Genomic DNA, 15621 nt, shown 5'->3' with positions numbered 1-15621 from the left:
GAAAGAGAGAGAGACAGAGAGAGAGAGAGAGGGAGAGAGACAGACAGACAGAGAGAGCCGAAGAGACACACAGAGAGGAAGGGAGACAGAGACAGAGGGACAGGGAGAGAGAGAGACAGACGGAGAGGGAGAAATTTTATTTGGCCAACTAGTAAGAGGGTTTTAGATAAAACCCCAAGAAACAGTTTTTGTATGTAGCTTGCATTGCTAATTATATGGAATTCCAAGATGCAGCCAGCAACTTATTATTATTATTACCTTCACCGAGGAAAATGAGTAACTTTATTAGTGGTACCAAGTCAAAATCCCAGTTGGAATAATCATTTGAATTTGTATGTTTCAAATATTCTTTTTTCAAGAACGAAGTACTTAAACGTACTTAAGGGAGTATCGTGTATCATCATCATAGTGAGACCTTGCAGTGAAGGAAAGGAGCAAAGGAGACAAGCTTTTAGAAGCTCTGATATGCATTTAGCACTTGGTAAAACCGAACAATGACCAGGTTGGATAGGAGGCGTGGGGCAGAGACGGATGAGGGATGAGGGCTGCCCGACACAGCCTTGAGGCTTCTGTAGAATTTTTCAGGAAGCCGAGTTCTTTTCTCAGCCACGTCATGGGGAGGATCAGGGGCCTACGGGGCAGAAAGAAAACCGGCCGTTTTTACACACCATTGCCCACCGCAGGCTGCTAACTGCAGTGGGCACGCCTAGCATACCACATCCTGTGCGCTTTTCACACTGGCGAGGCGCCTGCCTCAGGTGCGTCAGAAGCGTTGTGAACCCCTCATGTTCATCACCTGTGTGCCTTGGTAAATTCTGGAAGAGAGGGGGGAAAAGCTTGGGGTGAAAAAATCCCGAGCTGAAGACGTGGACTTCCACAGCCCCGGGCTGGAGGCGGGGGCCCGTGTGAAGCCGGGTTCGTCCACCGTCCAAGTCCGGGCCAAGCTGCCAAGGCTGACGTCCACGGGACACGGTGACTGGGAGTTAGGGATCCTTCCTTGCAGGGTTCCATCAGGGCCAGAGGATCTGGACGCAAGTGGGTGAGTCCATCTTGCACGTAGGCTGTTGCCTTGGCCGAACACCGGCGGTTCTCCCAGCTGTGGGCTCATTCAGAAAACTTGAGGGGGGGCTTTGCAGAGGAGTCTGCTGGAAACAGCCACGGTGCCCCAGGCCCCAGGGCACTGCAGGCTTAGATTCTGTTCTGTACACCCCAGAGCAGAGACTCCTGTCTGGATGAGCCAGGCTGGGGACGCTCAGAAACGGGGTGTCTTTGAGATCTGAGCAGGCCATCCGTGTAATGAGGGAAAGACACAGGGCTGCAATAAACAGATGTCTTTGAGGACCAGAACCGCAGTCCGTTCATGAGAGCCACTACCCATCACAGCCCCAGGAGGGGGACTGGTCAGCAGAGAGTGACCATGACAGGCTATTTTTGGAATATTTGGACTACTCTGATGCAAACTCATCTTTTTCCTGCGGGGAGGGGATGCTATTTGGTTTATTTATTTATGGAGGTCCTAGGGATTGAACCCAGGACCTCGTGCATGCCAAGCACACACTCTACCACTGAGCTGCACCCTCCCCCCTCATCCTTTGTTTTTAACTGGGATATAATTAGCATGTAGCGTCGTGTAGGTTTAAGGTGTAGCATATTGATTCCATACATTCACCGCAGTGCAGTCTCCACGTAGTGACAGCTAACACCTCACCTCTGCTGGGTCACTTAATTACCATTTTTTCCGATGGTGGGAACAACGAAGATCTCGTCTCTTAGCAGACTCCGTGTTTAGAACCCAGCGTCGTTGTCTACACTCACTGTACTGTGCATTAGCGCTCTGGGACTTGTTTAGTAGTTGGTAGTTTGTATCCTTAAAAGCGTCTCTTTCCTTCCCACCTCAGCTGCTGGTAACCACTGCTCCACTCTGTTCCTTCAGTAAATCTGTAACATTTCATGTTGCATCTTAGGTCATTTTATTTACGTGGATTTGGCCTTTGCATCTGACGTTCTGTTCATATTTAATTTGCAAATGTTGTGTATCTACCTGCGTCTATTAAGGGAATCATTCCATACTTGTGACTCATTTCAAGTGGAAGTTTTGTGTGAGGATGCGCTATGATTATCCTGCGGTGAGCCTCGGGCACAAATGTTCTCCAGTGGGAGACCACTGTCTCAGAAGAACGCAAAGGTTGGGGGCCTTCCAGAGAGTAGGCCCCACATCACCTTCCTGAAGGAAGAAACCAGAATAACCACCCGGGGGATGCCCGGACCTAGTATGTGGACGAACCTGTAGGACCGAGTTGTTCTAGTCAGCCCACCCCCACATCCTCCCTGCACGTGCCCTTCAGGTACAAAGGGACCAGTAATTAGAATCCATCCAGGAAAACAGAAACTCTTCTCTGTATTTAGAAGAAAGAGAACTAACTCCAAATGATACTCTGAACTGGATCCTGACACAGGAAAAGAACAAGAGTGAAAAAAAAAAATGGATTAATTCCAAATAAAGCCTGGACTTTAGTTAGTGATCGGATCAATGTCAATTGCTTGGTTTTGACATGTACCATGATTATGTGAAATCTTAACATTAGGGGAAACTGGATGAAGGGCACGTGGCATCTTTCTGCGTCTTTCCAAATTTTCTGCACATCTAAAATTATTTCAAGGTAACTTTGTTTTTAAAAAAATAAGTTAGCAAACAAATACTTTCCAAAAAGAGAAAAAAAAAATTCAGCGCTATCAAATGAAATAAAAGCGCGCAGTGGGAGAGCTAAGAGTCTCAGTTTTACGTGGGCACTTACTGAGAACTGCAGCTCAGGAGACGGCCTCTCAGAGAGCTTTGAGGAGCTGCTCTGGAGAGATGCTGGGGGAAGTCAGCACACACATGATTTTGGAGACGGCGTACCTGTGACCAAGCACGCATCTCCATAGACGGTTGCCGCTAGTCACGAGGCGTAAGGTAGCTCAGTTAATGATTTTAAGCAGAAGAAGATGCAAGAATTTGGGTTCATGCAATTTTCTCCTGAAAATATCCAACTACCTGAAGGTCTGTGCTGCCAGCTTTCCCAGGGCCCAGAGCACCTCACTCCTGACCTCCGCCCTGGACTCCCCTCAGGGGGTGTTCAAGGTCAGCGACTGCAGTGGCCATGGCTCAGTCCTTGTAGAGCTGGTGGGGAGTGACATTCTCTGGTTGGCAGCGATTGCCTGGGACCCAAGAGTGTTGGCCTTAAAAATAATAATAGCCAGTTACTTTAGCAGCAAAATGAGTTCCTGCGGGAATCGCAGAGAATTGCAGTTTGGGGCAGGCCAGCTATGGCGGACCGCGGTCAAGTCTGGACAGACAAAGGGAAGGTCAGGCTTTATCAGGTTTTAGGAGATAATGGGGAGGGGCTGTTGTGAACAGAAGTTCACTAAAGAACAAAGGAGGTTTGGTATTTTCTTATTAGCTGCAGGCTGTGGTTAGAGCGTCATTGCGGAGGCAGGGAGGAAATCTTCCTTCTTTTTCTAAAGGCAGGAAATGAAATTTATACGTGATTAATGTCCTTCCTTGTCAAAGTAGCTCGCATCTTCCTTCTCCCGGATGCTAGCGCAGGCTGTAACGCGCGCTACCTGCCCGAGAACTTCCCCTGCAGGCTCCCCAGCTCCGTCTTAATGAGGTTACTTACTCTCACAGAGGGAACATGGAGTCTTGGTGGTGGTGGAAATCTTGACTATGATGGTGGTTTCACAACTGTCAGAACTCACTGAATTGCAGACATTTAATGCATACACTTAGTTGTATGCAAATTATCTCTGAATAAAGCCGGTAAAAGCCACCAGTGAAGATGAGAGGGAGGGAGAGAGAGAGAGAGAGAGAAGCCGTCACCCAAGTGAAGGGCTGTGAAGCAGAACGGGGCAATGACGCAACGCTGAGACTCCCAAGAGTGGGAAGCTGGAGCCACGCGTTGGAGGTCACCCGACAGAAGCTGGAATCACATCCGGCAAAGACTGGGGTCATGGGGGAGACACAGTTATCTGGAGAGAAACAGTGTGTGGGGAGGTTGGGAACAGCCTGGCCAGGTTACAAGGGCAAATGGGAAAGGCAGCCTTAGGGGTCAGCCCCTTGCATGAGCCACAGGTTGGGGGGTGGATCTGACCATAAAGGACCATGGAGCAGTGCTGTGAGGAAGGGGGACACGGAGCCACTAGACACAGAAAAGCAGAGAAAACAGAAGGAGACACCCAAGGTGGGGGCTGGGGACAGCGAGCGAGCAGAAAGACACAGATACGTAGGGCTGGCTGGTGTTAGTTAACTTGGCTGATCCCTGGACTTTATCCTTCAGCCTCTACAATTTGCAAGGCCATGAAAATAAAACTTCATCCATCACCGTCAAGATGAGAGCCATGTTCAGCGTTCAACTTGACTCTGGGGAATCTCATCTTCCTTTAAGTTTTTACTATGAAGTCTTTAATTGGCATTCATTTCTTGGACGCTTTTGAGGAGACATTTAAAATATTGTGTTAAGCAGTTTCATTTTTAAAAATAAGTATTAAGATTGATGTGGGTTATAGACTTAGTCTGACATTTTCACAGAAAATCTAGCATATTTATTGTTATTATTAAGAACTCCAGGGATAGGCAGTCCCAGGGTGGGTTCAGCAATTTGGGGACCTCCTAAGAACCCTGGATATTGTATTCTTACACCTCAATTTGGTATTTCCACTGCTGTGTTCAAGCTTGTTGCCTCATGGTGGCAAGATGGCTGTTGCAGCTCCCGATATCACATCATCATGATACAGCTGCCCATGGACAGAAGTAAAGGAGACAAAAGTCTTATGAGATCCTTTGTTATTAATAGAGAAATACGATTCCTAGAAATCCTGATATATTCTGCTTTAAGTGTCATTGGCCAGACATGGGCATGTGTTCCACTCTGGACCAATCACTGCAAATGGGATTACTGGATTGCCTTAACCCAAATTCATCCTTCCCACTCCCCCCAGCCCCCAGCCCCAGGGTTGGAACATAGCCACTCAAACAGAACTAGGTTTCTATTAGTAAGGAAAACACGAGCAATTGCTGCTGTGTAGACCACCGTCAACATCCGCCACGGCTACCCCTGGGAGGAGCAGCTCTCCCCTGTCCTCAGGGGCAGTGGACGTGAGGTTCCACGATGGGGCTCCTGTTCTACTGGGCTCCGTGTGCACAAATGCCTCCCCCACCACCAGTCCTGCTCTTTATTTTAGCGGCCAGCTGGGTGCCCCCTGGGGGGCAGCTCCCAGGGTCTATCTCCTGGTCGTTCAATCCCTTTAGGATTTTGCGTATGCTGCTAGACCAGCCTGCCGTTCCCTGGTTCCAGTGCCATTGGGGGAAGATGGGAAGACAACCCATGTTAGTAGGATAATTTGAATGTACTCAATACCTTGCTGCGAATTTAACACATATCACACTATTAAATACTTGGGGGAGGATTTTGGGCTTCCCATTTTATTTTGCTTTATTTGTTTGTTTGTGGGGGGAGGTAATGTAATTAGGTTTATTTATTTATTCTTAGAGAAGGTACTGGGGATTGAACCTAGGACCTCATGCAAGCTAAGCATGCAGCCTACCACTTGAGCTATACCCTCCCCGCTATTTTTATTTTTTTAATTGAAGTATAATTGGCTTATAATGTTGTATTAATTTCTGGCATACAGCATAGTGATTAAGTTATATATATATTCCTTTTCATATTTTTTTCATTATAGGTTATTATAAGGTATTGAATATATTCCCTGTGCTCTACAGAAGAAACTTGCTGTGTATTTTATATATGATAGTTATATCTGCAAAACCTGAACTCCTGATTTATCCCTCCCCGCCTCCCCCCTGGTAACCACAGGTTTGTTTTCTATGTCTGTGTTTCTGTTTTGTAAATAAGTTCATTTGTCTCATTTTTTTAATATTCCACATATAAGTGATATCATACAGTATTTGCCTTTCTCTTTCTGGCTTACTTCACTTAGTATGATGATCTCCAGGTCCATCCATGTTGCTGCAAATGGCATTATTTTATTCTTTTTTTATGGCTGAGTAGTATTCCATTGTATATATATAATGGACATTATATATATATATAAAATATATATCACATTGTAATATATAAAATATATATAATATATCACCATTTTATATATATATATATATACAATATATAATTATATATCATATATAATATATATATATATATCACCATAATATATATAATATGTATCACATCTTCTTTACCCAGTCATCTGTCGATGGACATTTAGGTTGCTTCCACGTCTGGGCTATTGTACATAGTGCTGCTCTGAACATTGGGGTGCACGTATCTTTTCAGATTAGAGTTCCCTCTGGATATATGCCCAGGAGTGGGATTGCTGGGTCATATGGTAAGTTTATTTTTAGTTTTTTAAAGTATCTCCACACTGTTTTCCACAATGGCTGCACCAAACTACATTCTCAACAGTATAGGAGGGTTCCCTTTTCTCCACACCCTCTCCAGCATTTATCATTTGTGGAGTTTTTAATTATGGCCATCCTGACTGGTGTCAGGTGATACTTCATTATCGTATTAATTTGCATTTCTCTGATAATTAGCGATATTGAGCATTTTTTCCATGTGCCTATTAGCCATTAATATGTCTTCACTGGAGAAATGTTTGGTTAGATTTTCTGCCCATTTTTTGATTGGGTTGCTTATTTTTTTTGTTATTGAGTTGTATAAGCTGTTTGTATATTCTGGAAACTAGACCCTTGTCAGTCACATCCTTTGCAAATATTTTCTCCCATTCCCTAGGTTGTCTTTTTGTATTGTTTATAGTTTCCTTTGCTGTGCAAAAGCCTTTAAGTTTAATTAGGTCCATTTGTTTATTTTGCTTTTATTTCTTTGCCTTTAGACTGCTGTAAGGATATTTCTGCGATTTATATCAGAGAATGTTATGACTGTGTTTTCTTCTATGAAGTTTATAGTGTCTTGTCTTATGTTTAAGTCTTTGTTGGGCTTCCCATTTTAAATATGAAGAAACATTGGCATTAAGTGGTGCAATGCTTTGCCCAGGAACGGACGGTTGTTGTGTGGAGCTGAGACTGACAGTCAAGTCAGTTTGCCACACAAACCCACGTTCTGCTTGTCCCGTTGAGAATGAAGCTCCCCGTCAGGCGGTGCGTCAGGAGATGAGTTCAAGCTCCTGATTTGGAAGCCAAGTCTCCCCCCTGTCTCATCAGCGGGAAGTGTGGAAAGGAGGGGAGAGGGAGCTCTTCCCCTTTGTGTGAGGCAGCTGATCTGGAAACCCCACGAAGGGCCCCCGGCCAGCACACCCTCTTCTCTTGTGTCATCTGCAGGCTCTGTCCTTCCTCCACAAACGCCAGGACGGCGCCGGCTGCAGGGGCTGAGCCATGTGCCTCCATCCCACCGGCCTCCTGGGCCTCGGTGAGTCCTGGAGCGGAGGGGCAGGATTCCGGGGAGAAAGGGGTCTGCCTCCCAGCTCAGTGCTGACTCCAGCCCAGGAGACGCTGGGACCCTCGGGGAGCAGGTGGAACCCCCAGGTCTGTCCCCTCAGCTCTGGCCAAGACGGAAGTCTGACCATGGAAGGTTCAGTCCTAGAAACGGGTACCTGGATGTGGGGTTGAGTTTTCAGACTGCGAGGGGCTGGGGGGGGAAGATGCCTGCTTGAAAGCGGGGCTTGGAGGGTTACATTGAGGCTGTCTCAGAGCGAGGAGAAGGCTTGTACTCAGGTGTAATGTGAGGAAGGGGGGCTGGAAGTTATGGGAAGGTGGCCCCCGTTTCCTCCCCAAGCCCTCTGTGACTGCAGCCCCGGGAGGAACCCGGGTGGAGGGTATTTATCTCACTGGACCTTCCCTTCCAGTGCTCTGTCTGGGCCAGACGATCTGCGCACAGGAGGGTGAGTCTTCTCCCCGACCCACCTCCCCGCACCCAGGACAGATCCAGATGGTAGACGGGAGTGTGTGCTGATCCTGGGGAGGGGGCTGGGGACCCTGACCTAGAGCCTGAATTGCACATAACCCTCCCCCAGGCCCCTCCCCCATTCTCCACCTCTGCCCCCGATGGTCCCACGGAGACAGTTCCGGTCCCTCAGGACCAGGCTGAGCCCACGAGCTCTCCCCACACAAGCCCGGAACCCCCTCGGCAGCCCCTGGGCAAAGGACACGACCTCGCCAGGGCAGAACCTGAGACTCGTCCTTGACCCCATCTTCTCCATCCTCCCGGACACAACACAGCCCCGGGGACGCGGTGTTAAATGACCGTTTTAAAGTTTTGCTTACATTTTACCATATGTATACTTTTTACTTTCATTTTCCTGAGAGGCCCCTCACAGCTGATCTGCAGGCAGACTGAGACCCAGGCCTCCCTCTGCTCTGCGTCTGTCTGTCCCCACGAGCTCAGGCCCACTCCTCTCTCACATCTTGGTTTTCTTTCACTTTGTAAATGCCGTCTTCCCACTCAGCTCCGGGCCTCCTCACAGGCCGACTTCTCCACCCTGAGTGCCCGCTTGCCCCCCAGCCCTCAGCTCGGCTGATCCGCACCTGACCTCTGACGTCCCAGAGGCGGGCAGCCCTGCCTCCCGCCGGCCCCGCGATGCCCACGCTCGCCCGAGGGCACGTCGCACGCTTGTACCCGTGGACTCGCACACTTTCAGCCCCAGGACGGCAGGGACCCGGGGGTGTTTCTCGTATCTGAAGCCAGCGGCGCAGGGAGGCACCTGCACGTGGATGGACGGGAACTGAGACGTGGCTGAAGGAGACAACGAGTGAATGAAGGAGAGAGTGGGCGAATGGGCGGCTCTCCAGCCCCCTGCCCCTACCGGGGGTTTTGCTGACTGCGAGGCCAAGTTCCTGTTTCAGGGCTTCAGACCCTCTCCCCCCCCCCCCCCCCCCGCCTCCGGCCTGGTTGAGACAGATGGCGTTTCCAGAGCCTCAGTCACAGGAAACGGAAACAAGCTGAGACGAGGGTAGAAAATACAGAGAGAACCCAGGGATGGCTGCTGGCTGCCCTGAGGACTCGCTCTGGAGACGGGGCTCCTCAGCTGCTGGGGTCTGTGCTCCGCTCCTCCTCACCCCCTGCCCGCACTTCAGCTGCGGCTTTGCAGCCTGAGCCCCACACCCCTCACGGTGCCCCCCACCCCAGGACTGGCAGCTGCCCTCCAGACCCAGCCCGGGTCATTCCTGCCACCCGGCCTCCTGCTTCCTTGTCCCAGGAGCAACCCTGTCATTCCTGTCCTGTGCGGCCCTCCCGGCCCTTGCTGTCCCCCTAGAGTGGCCGTGGGCTGGGAGGGAGCCACCCCCCTGGGCAGACATGCCTGGGACCCAGCCTGCTCTCACCCCTCCCATGTCACCCTGAGCAAGATGTGACCAAGTCTTGGTCCTTAAGTCAAGTGAGGGAAGTAACTCTGCAGTGATGGGAATTCATGTGCTCATAGAATGGGCATGGGGGGGGTCTTTTGTGGAGGATGATGGAAATGTTATAGAATTGGGTTGTGGTGATGGTGGTTGCACAGCTTTGCAAGGTTCCTTAAAAAAAAATAAGGTGACCTGAGCCAGTAAAACAGGTGAATTGTGTGATGTGATCATTTTCACATCTCGGCCCTCCTAGGGACGCTGCCCAGACCCTCCATCTCAGCTGAGCCAGACTCTGTGATCCCCAGGGGCCGGCCTGTGACCATCGTGTGCCGGGGCCCTGCTGGGTTTAAGACATTTCGCTTGGAGAATGAGGAGGATACAAATGACTTCAAGGATACGCGTGCCAGCTCTCCACTTGATCCCCACCAGACAGAGGCCAGATTCCTCATCCCGGCTGTGAGTGAAGGCACTGCCACGCACTATCGCTGCCGCTACATAAAAGAGCATGTCTGGTCTGAGCCCAGTGAGTCCCTGGAGCTGGTGGTGACAGGTGAGGTCCTCTCTGCTGCCCTCAGGTTTGCCCCAGGTCCCTGGACCCTGTCCCCAGCTATGTCCTCTGTCTGTAGACTCCCCCGCCCTTCTGTTGGCCCATCAAACCCTCTGCTTCCCTCTCCCCTCTGCACCCACGTCCCTCTGCCTTCACACCTGGCTCAGGTCCCTGGACCCTGGTCTCAGCTGGACACAGCCCCAGCACCAGGGTGGGCACAGAGCTGGCCCTGCTGGGCTGGTGGGGAGTGGGCCTCCAGAGATGTGGTGGGACAGAGCCCCCTCAAGGAACCCGTGTCTTGTCCCTCAGGATGTGTTAAATCGTCTTTTCCACTGGGGCAGAATCTGTGGGGCCCCAAGCAATGTGGTGTTGTCCATGCTCATTGGCAGGTCACACAGTCGAGGGGGCCCCAAGCAGGGCTGGACAGTACTTTGTGGGAATATCTGGGATGAGGTCATCCCTGTTCCTGTGTCTGGTCAGCCCTCTGGCTGTTCAGGGTCCAAAGGGGACATGACCCCCTCCACACCCTTACAGGCTCTCAGGGGAGCTGTTCCATGCTGATTCCGGGTGGTAAAGCAGTGGGAGGTGCAGAGGGTGTGGCCCCAGCAGAATGGAGCAGGCGGCTCTCCCTTGTTTGGTCCCCTAACCCATTTTCTCAGGAGTCTCAGGGTGCTGTTGGGATTGAGTGATGGCCAGATGTGGCCTGAGGATGGACGCTCAGGGTGGAGGGGGCCACGTGGAGTGGGACAGACCCTCGGCAGCCCCCATACAGCGCCAATCCTCGTCCTGCCCCTGACTGCAGGACCCCTTGGAGGTGAGCCCTGCACTCAGGCCGACCCCTCAGTTGGTGAACAGCAGACCTCAGCCTAGAGGGAATTCAGGGTGGGGGGTGTGTGTCTGTGCTGAGGACCAGGGCCCAGCCCTCTGCCCTGCACTTGGCTCAGGGACTGGTAAATCCACAGCAAAGGGCCGGCATGCGCAGGGCACTGGGGTGTCTCTCATATTCATAAGGATGCTGATAACAACACTGGTGCGATGGAGAAAACCCTACACCAGGCACCTGATGGCAGTAATGCCACAACAGGCCAACGTGGAGTTACCTCCCAGACCTCCCAAGAGCCAACACTCCTTTTAAGGAGCAGAAACGACGTTAAAGTTTCCTGTCCAAAGGCATAAGGCTCTGAAGGGGAGGAACCAGCTCAGGGCGGCCAGACTCCAGACCTCGGGTTTGGCCGCAGCTCTGGGCCGCCCCCTTGTGGACAGAGTCCACTGCTGGCTCCGCTTTGCACTGAGAGAGGGACGGGGACTGGGGGCTCATCTCTTGATGGTTATGCCTGAATAGCCTAGAAGAAGAGAGACCCCCCTCTGGGAGGGTCCTCCACCCACTGTGGGGAATAAGGCTAGGTCAGGTCCCCCCTCCATCTCCCTCCCACCCATCCTCCTCTCTCACACGGTGAAGACTTGAGTTCAGAGCAGAAACCCCTCACGCAGACTGCCTGGATCAGGGGTTGGACTCCAGTCTCGCCCTCCCAGCTCTGTGCTTGCAGGGCAATCACCAAACCCTCCATATTCTAGTTCTCCGTGTGCAAAACGGGCAGTAACGCACCCACCCCGCTGCGCTGCTTTGGGGACACAGGGCTTCACTCACACAGGCCACGTGCTTAAATCAGCACGGCCAAATGGGACACCTGGAGAAGTGCTGATTTTATCAATGCCGAGGAAGTATTTCTTCTCACACCCTCCTGCTGCAGGTTTGATGCACACGGTGAATGAGAAGAAGGGTCCCTGGCCTCCCAAACTTTAGTGGGGATACTTAATTAGAATGAGCAACAGAAATGCATATAATTTACATATATGGGCATATGTAACTATTAGCATATAATTTACATTGTAAAATTTCAGACCTATCATTTAAGTATATTAGAATACATATACACTATGTATTAAATACATAAGTAATACAATTAATATAATCATATACACTAATATATTGTTACATATGAATAATGCATAGTGTTATATATTATGTGCTTATAGATTATCATGTATTATGTATGATTTTTATATGTAAATATTAATATAAATACATATTAAATATGTATAATTCATGTTATAACTGATGTGTATAGCTTACATATATAAATAATTTTAAATTCTGTAAAGTTAAAGTTATTTATAGAAATTAAATTATACATATGTAGATTAAAACACATAATTTAAAATATATTTATATTTGTTATATATTAAATATTTATATAAATGTAGTATTAATGTAAATATATTGCTATGTATTATTTGTATGTCTATAACATAGATATTATTTTAAATTGCAGTAAATATAAAGGGAGCAAGGCAGCAATGGCGTTAAAGCAGCGGGTGGGGTCCTGGACCGTGGACCGTGGACCGTGGACCAAGGACAGGGTGTTGAGGGAAGGATGCCCCGAGAGGTGTTTTTTGCCTTTCTTAAAGGATACTGAGGACTAGCCTGTGGAGCAGCGGGAGGCAGGGGGCACTGTCCAGAAGAGAGGACACGGGGGATCCGACCCTGGGGGGCGACGAGCCCGCGGGACCCCAGGTGGACCACCTGTCACACGAGCGGTGTTGTGCCCCGCGCTTAGGAGGTGTACGGTAGAGTCGACGCTGGGCCCCCGGCGCACGCGCAGAGTGCAGACCGCGGCTGGAACTCGCCGGAGTCGCCCGCTCACTGCTGGGCGCGGGCAGCTCTAGGGCTCCTCGCTCCCAGAGGAGCGGTTCTACCGCATCGGGGATCGCGGCGGAAGACAGGGAAAAGTCAGACATGCGGGCCCTCGCGCTTGGCGCGGGAACCCGGAAGGCGGCGAGTGGGCCGAGGCTCCTGCTCCCCAGTCCTGCTGGGTGTGCGCCTCCGCAAGGGGGGAGGCAGGCTGGAGAGCAGCGCCGTCCACGCGCCGCCTCGGGAAGGGGACGCTGCGGGTCGGCGTCAGCAGCGGGGTGCCGTTGGCCTGGTGCAGCCGCCCAGCTACGCCGTGCCGTGTTGCTAAGTGCAGCTGGCGGCCTGAGTTTTAGTTTAACTTAGATTTCAGCGGAAATAGTCACGCGCGGTTACCGTACCGGACAGCGCTGGTGTAGAGCGTTCCATCCTCCCAGGAAGTTCCAGAGGGGCTGTTCTAGAGGGAGGAGGTTGCGGTCGGGGAGCAAGCGAGACCCCTTGTGTGGGGTGGGGAGCTCTCAGAGCCTTCCCTGTCCAGCTCAGGCCTCTGACCGTGTCCTCCTGGCCCCTCGTTCCTAGGAGACACACAGACGCGCTCGCAGGACGGTAGCAATAGCGGTGAGTGATGGGGTCGGAGAAACGCGAACCTGGTGTGTGCTCTTTGGGGGAAGGAGGAAAGAATGGGCTTTGGTATTGGTCCTGTTCCAGCTCTGCCAGTGCCCTGGGGACAGAGGCCTTCAGCACTCAGACCCCGGTTTTGTAAAGGGGGGATAGTAATTCCCATGTCACAGGACTATTTTGCGTGAGATAGATTTACATGTGTATACATGACAAGCATGCGGGTGGTGTGCGGCAGGTGCTCAATAAATGGCGTGCTGCCGATAATCCGCTTCCATCTCCTCTGCTCCCCCAGGCCTGTTGGCAGAGCATGTTTATATCCTCACTGGGGTCTCTGTGGCCTTTCTCCTCCTCCTCCTCCTCCTGGTCCTCCTCCTCCTCCACCGTCAGCATCAGAGAAAACGGGGTAGGTCTCAGGGACAGGGTGGGGCGTCCTTGGCAGTCCATTTGGGGTGCAGGGAAGAAGCCTTCTCTTCTTAATTCACACCCCAACTGTCCTCAGGGGCCCCCAGCAGCAAAGGCGAGGAGCCGAGGCCCCAGGAGAGGTGAGGCCCTGGGAACAACCCTCAGGCCCCCAGTCCTCTGCCTCTAGGCAGCCCCCAGGCTCACTTGTTCTCTCTCCTCAGGCTCAGCCCCACTGCTGACATCCTAGACGGGACACCAGGTAAAGACAAGTATGGGGGACAGGGCTGGGAGGAGGAAGCGGGGCTCAGTGTCATCCAGGAAGCAATGTGTGTGTGAGAACATTTGGGAACATTCTAGGATGTTCCATGACAGGGGGCAGGACAAAATATGAAGCGATGAGGTTTCAGGCAAATTTGCCTTCTGAGGTCCGCCCCAGAGACCTGACCCCTTGTCCTCTTCCCTCCAGATCTGGCCACTGTTGATAGACTTCCTGAGAAGGACGGAGAGATGGGTGCTTCGGTAAGTCCTTGTATTAGTCACCTGCCGCTGTGTCCCAAAGTACCTGAAATTTAGCAGCTTAACAAAATTATCTCAGTTTCTTGGGCCAGGAATTTGGAAGTGGATTAGGTGAGTGGCTCCAGCTCATGGTCTGTCATAAAGTCACCATCCAGATGCCAACCAGGGATGCATTCATCCGAAGGCTTGACTGGGGCTGGAAGGTCCACTTCAAAGATGGCTCAGTCCCCTGGCTATGGGCAGGAGCCCCAGTTCCTCACCACAGGGGCTTCTCCATGGCAGCCAACCTCTCCCAGACGGAGGGACTCCAGAGAGGGAAGGGCAGAAGCCACAATGTCTTCTGTGGCCTCACTGTGGACATGACTTGCCCTCCCTCTGTCACATTCTATTGGTCACACAGAACAACCTTCCTTCTCTGTGGGAGGGTACTATACAATGGTGATCCTGGAGGTGGGATCTTGGTGGAGGGGCTCCTGGAGGCTGGCTACCACAGTCTTCCCCTCCCTCACCTAGCCACCCAAACTCACCGTGCATCTCTCTCCCTCAGACCCCTGCTGCGGGAGGCCCCCAGGAGGTGACGTATGCCCAGCTGGACCACCGAATCCTCACAGAGAGGGCGGCCGGAGCTGTGTCCCTGCAGTCCGCAGAGCCCACAGCTGAGTCCAGCACGTATGCAGCCATTGCTAGACACTGACCCCAGGCCCACTTGGCCTCTGCACTAAAGACACAGGAAGTCACTCTTGCAAAAGCCTGAAATGGACATTTGGTGGGTTTCCCTGTGGAATCATCCCTTTCTGGAAGGTCATCCAATTAGTTCTCTTGGAGGCAAGAGCTGGAGTCCTGAGAACCCCCCAGTCAACATCTAGGAGATTCATTAGCCATGTGGTCCGTCCTACAATCAACTAGATCCTTGGAGAGGATGTGTAGCACTTGTTTCCAGAGACCAAGGTTTGGTGCTTGGCTTTTTCCAGGGACCCAGCTATGGTCCTACAGTCACCCAGCTGATTCCAGACATGTCTTGCGAATCCTCCACTGCCCCCAGAGATCCGTTTTGTCCTCTTCGCTGACTCTGCAAACCCTCCTAGAGTTCAGCTGTTGACCTTGAACCTGGGCTATCCTTGTGCAGCTGGTAGCTGAGACCTCGTTTTCTGTATCAAGCTTCACACTGTTCATCAATAAATGTCCTCACAGGCCCGGCTGCCTCAGCCCTGCAGCTGGAGCTGGGGTGCACTGGCACTGGGTCCCAGTCTCTGCCTCCACAGTGGCTCCAGGCTTAGTGAGGGGACCGAGGTGGACTACAATGGCATCAGTGTTTTCTGATCTGACTGTGTGTCTCAGGGCCGAGAGAGGGACACGTATCTGCACACACCCCTCACGCCACGCCATGCACACACCCGTGAATGCACAACGCACACACCCACACACACGGACACGTGTGGACGGACCAAGGGAGCGATGAAGCCACGACTGCACAGGGAGGGTCCCTCGGGC

At 51.5% G+C, this 15621-nt stretch overlaps 1 protein-coding gene across 1 annotated transcript; it reads left to right on the top strand.

Moving 5' to 3' along the window:
• The first annotated feature begins 683 nt into the window (after positions 1–683).
• LOC105074340 (leukocyte-associated immunoglobulin-like receptor 1) lies at positions 684–15366 on the top strand. The gene is made up of 11 exons (XM_074369125.1): positions 684–5855; positions 6246–6387; positions 7340–7427; positions 7864–7899; positions 9609–9905; positions 13171–13209; positions 13505–13615; positions 13712–13754; positions 13836–13873; positions 14081–14133; positions 14678–15366. The coding sequence occupies exons 3-11, from the start codon at positions 7394–7396 to the stop codon at positions 14822–14824; spliced, it is 798 nt and encodes a 265-aa protein (XP_074225226.1). The 5' UTR covers positions 684–5855; positions 6246–6387; positions 7340–7393; the 3' UTR covers positions 14825–15366.
• Positions 15367–15621: the final 255 nt, after the last annotated feature.

The sequence above is a fragment of the Camelus bactrianus genome, chromosome 9 (assembly GCF_048773025.1).
Source record: "Camelus bactrianus isolate YW-2024 breed Bactrian camel chromosome 9, ASM4877302v1, whole genome shotgun sequence".
Taxonomy (NCBI): Eukaryota; Metazoa; Chordata; class Mammalia; order Artiodactyla; family Camelidae; genus Camelus; species Camelus bactrianus.
Note: the sequence above shows the minus strand (reverse complement) of the source record. Positions and strands in the feature narration are given on the sequence as shown.

What these genes read in the sequence shown, in the direction of transcription:
- LOC105074340 (XM_074369125.1), top strand. Translation starts at nt 7,394, where the DNA reads ATGTGCCTCCATCCCACCGGCCTCCTGGGCCTCG. An exon ending in GACGATCTGCGCACAGGAGG is followed by an intron (nt 7,900 to 9,608) that starts GTGAGTCTTCTC and finishes CGGCCCTCCTAG; the next exon opens with GGACGCTGCCCAGACCCTCC. An exon ending in TCAGCATCAGAGAAAACGGG is followed by an intron (nt 13,616 to 13,711) that starts GTAGGTCTCAGG and finishes AACTGTCCTCAG; the next exon opens with GGGCCCCCAGCAGCAAAGGC.